This window comes from Bison bison, unplaced genomic scaffold (genome assembly GCF_000754665.1).
Source record: "Bison bison bison isolate TAMUID 2011002044 unplaced genomic scaffold, Bison_UMD1.0 scf7180017864503, whole genome shotgun sequence".
Classification (NCBI taxonomy): domain Eukaryota; kingdom Metazoa; phylum Chordata; class Mammalia; order Artiodactyla; family Bovidae; genus Bison; species Bison bison.
In genome coordinates, this window is record NW_011495061.1 from 3,227,721 (window position 1) to 3,229,153 (window position 1,433).

The 1,433-nt window shown below is 57.3% G+C and overlaps 1 protein-coding gene across 1 annotated transcript in view; it reads left to right on the forward strand.

Annotated features, from left to right (window-relative positions):
• The window catches only part of PAXIP1 (PAX interacting (with transcription-activation domain) protein 1), a 50,966-nt gene that overhangs the window by 30,225 nt on the left and 19,308 nt on the right, over positions 1-1,433 (forward strand). Inside the window, exon 10 of the mRNA XM_010829359.1 lies at positions 1,307-1,405. Coding sequence (XP_010827661.1) covers positions 1,307-1,405 — 99 coding nt within the window. The remainder of the gene's footprint in view (positions 1-1,306; positions 1,406-1,433) is intronic.

The window sequence follows — 1,433 nt, forward strand, 5'->3', positions numbered from 1 at the left end:
TCCTTTTCCTATTTGGAACCAGTCTGTTCTTCCATGTCCAGTTCTAACTGTTGCTTCCTGACCTGCATGTAGGTTTCTCAGGAGGCAGGTCAGGTGGTCTGGTATTCCCATCTCTTTAAGAATTTTCCAATTTGTTGTGATCACACAGTCAGAGGTTTTGGCCTAGTCTACAAAGCAGAAGTAGATGTTTTTCTGGAATTCTCTTGCTTTTTCTATGATCCAGCGGATGTTGGCAGTTTGATGTCTGGTTCTTCTGCCTTCAGCTTTAACATCTGGAAGTTCTCAGTTCATGCACTGTTGAAGCCTGGCTTGGAGAATTTTGAGCACTATTTTGCTAGCGTGTGAGATGCGTGCAAGTGTGTGGTAGTTTGAACATTCTTTGGCATTGCCTTTTAGTAAAATCTGTTTGTTACTGTTTTCCTTGACCATAGCACGTTGGCTTCCAATTTCTTATGAGCATGTAGGGAAACTTCATCGTAAGACAGGTTTCTTTTGTCACGTCCGGCGCTGAGCAGGTAGTAAAGTAACATGGGATGTGACGTTCTGCGAGGTGATGTCCCTGGTTCCTGAAGCTCGTGGGGTGCTTGTCGGGTGCTTGGCCGACGCCTGTCCCGAGGAGGGGGTGAGCCCGGGGGACGCTGTGGCCGGCGGGGGCTCCAGCCTGAGGCCTTCTGTCCAGTGTGTGTGCACGGGCCTGTGAGCTGGGGAGGGCTGCCCGCATGCACACACCTGGGGCTTGGCCTCTCCTGTCCCTCGTGTGTGTGGCGGAGCAGGGTGGCCGCGGACAAGGCGGGCTGGCGGCTGCCGTCCAGGGCTCCAGCGTCCCGTGCCTTCGTGCAGGTGGGGTCTTGGTGTCCTCTGGACCCTTTGTTTGTTGGGAAACGGCAGCTGTGGGAGGGAGGCTTGGTCAGGCTGTGTGGTCTGGGGGAGGTGGGGGGTGGCGGGGTATCGTGCTCGCAGCAGGACTGTGGGGTCAGCGGGAAAGAACAGCCCCCGGCCAGCAGCCTCAGTCCTTCTGCTCTGGAGCGAGTCAGCCACTCTAGGGAGTGTATCTGCCCACGTCTGTTCTGTAGCCTCTTCCATTTTACTTCCTGCGTTCCGCGTTTTGGTGAAGAGGTCTCAAGCACGAGCGTGTCCACTTCACTGAGCTGGCAGTGTGTGTGCCGGGAGAGAGGCGAGTGGGCTCGAAGCCTCCTGCTGGTGAGGGTTAGCCCATGGCATGTCGGGTGTGTGCTCCGCTCTCTGAGGGGCCTGTGAGGTGAGGGCAGCAGCTGTTGACGTGCCCTTGCCTGATCTCTGCTTCCAGATCCTGCAGTCCCTCTCGGCACCGACGAAGACACTGGAGCAGCAGGTGAACCACAGCCAGCAGGGCCCCGCGAGCGCAGTGCTGCTCGGCCAAGTGAAGGTGGCCCCGGAGCCGGCCCCGGCGCCGC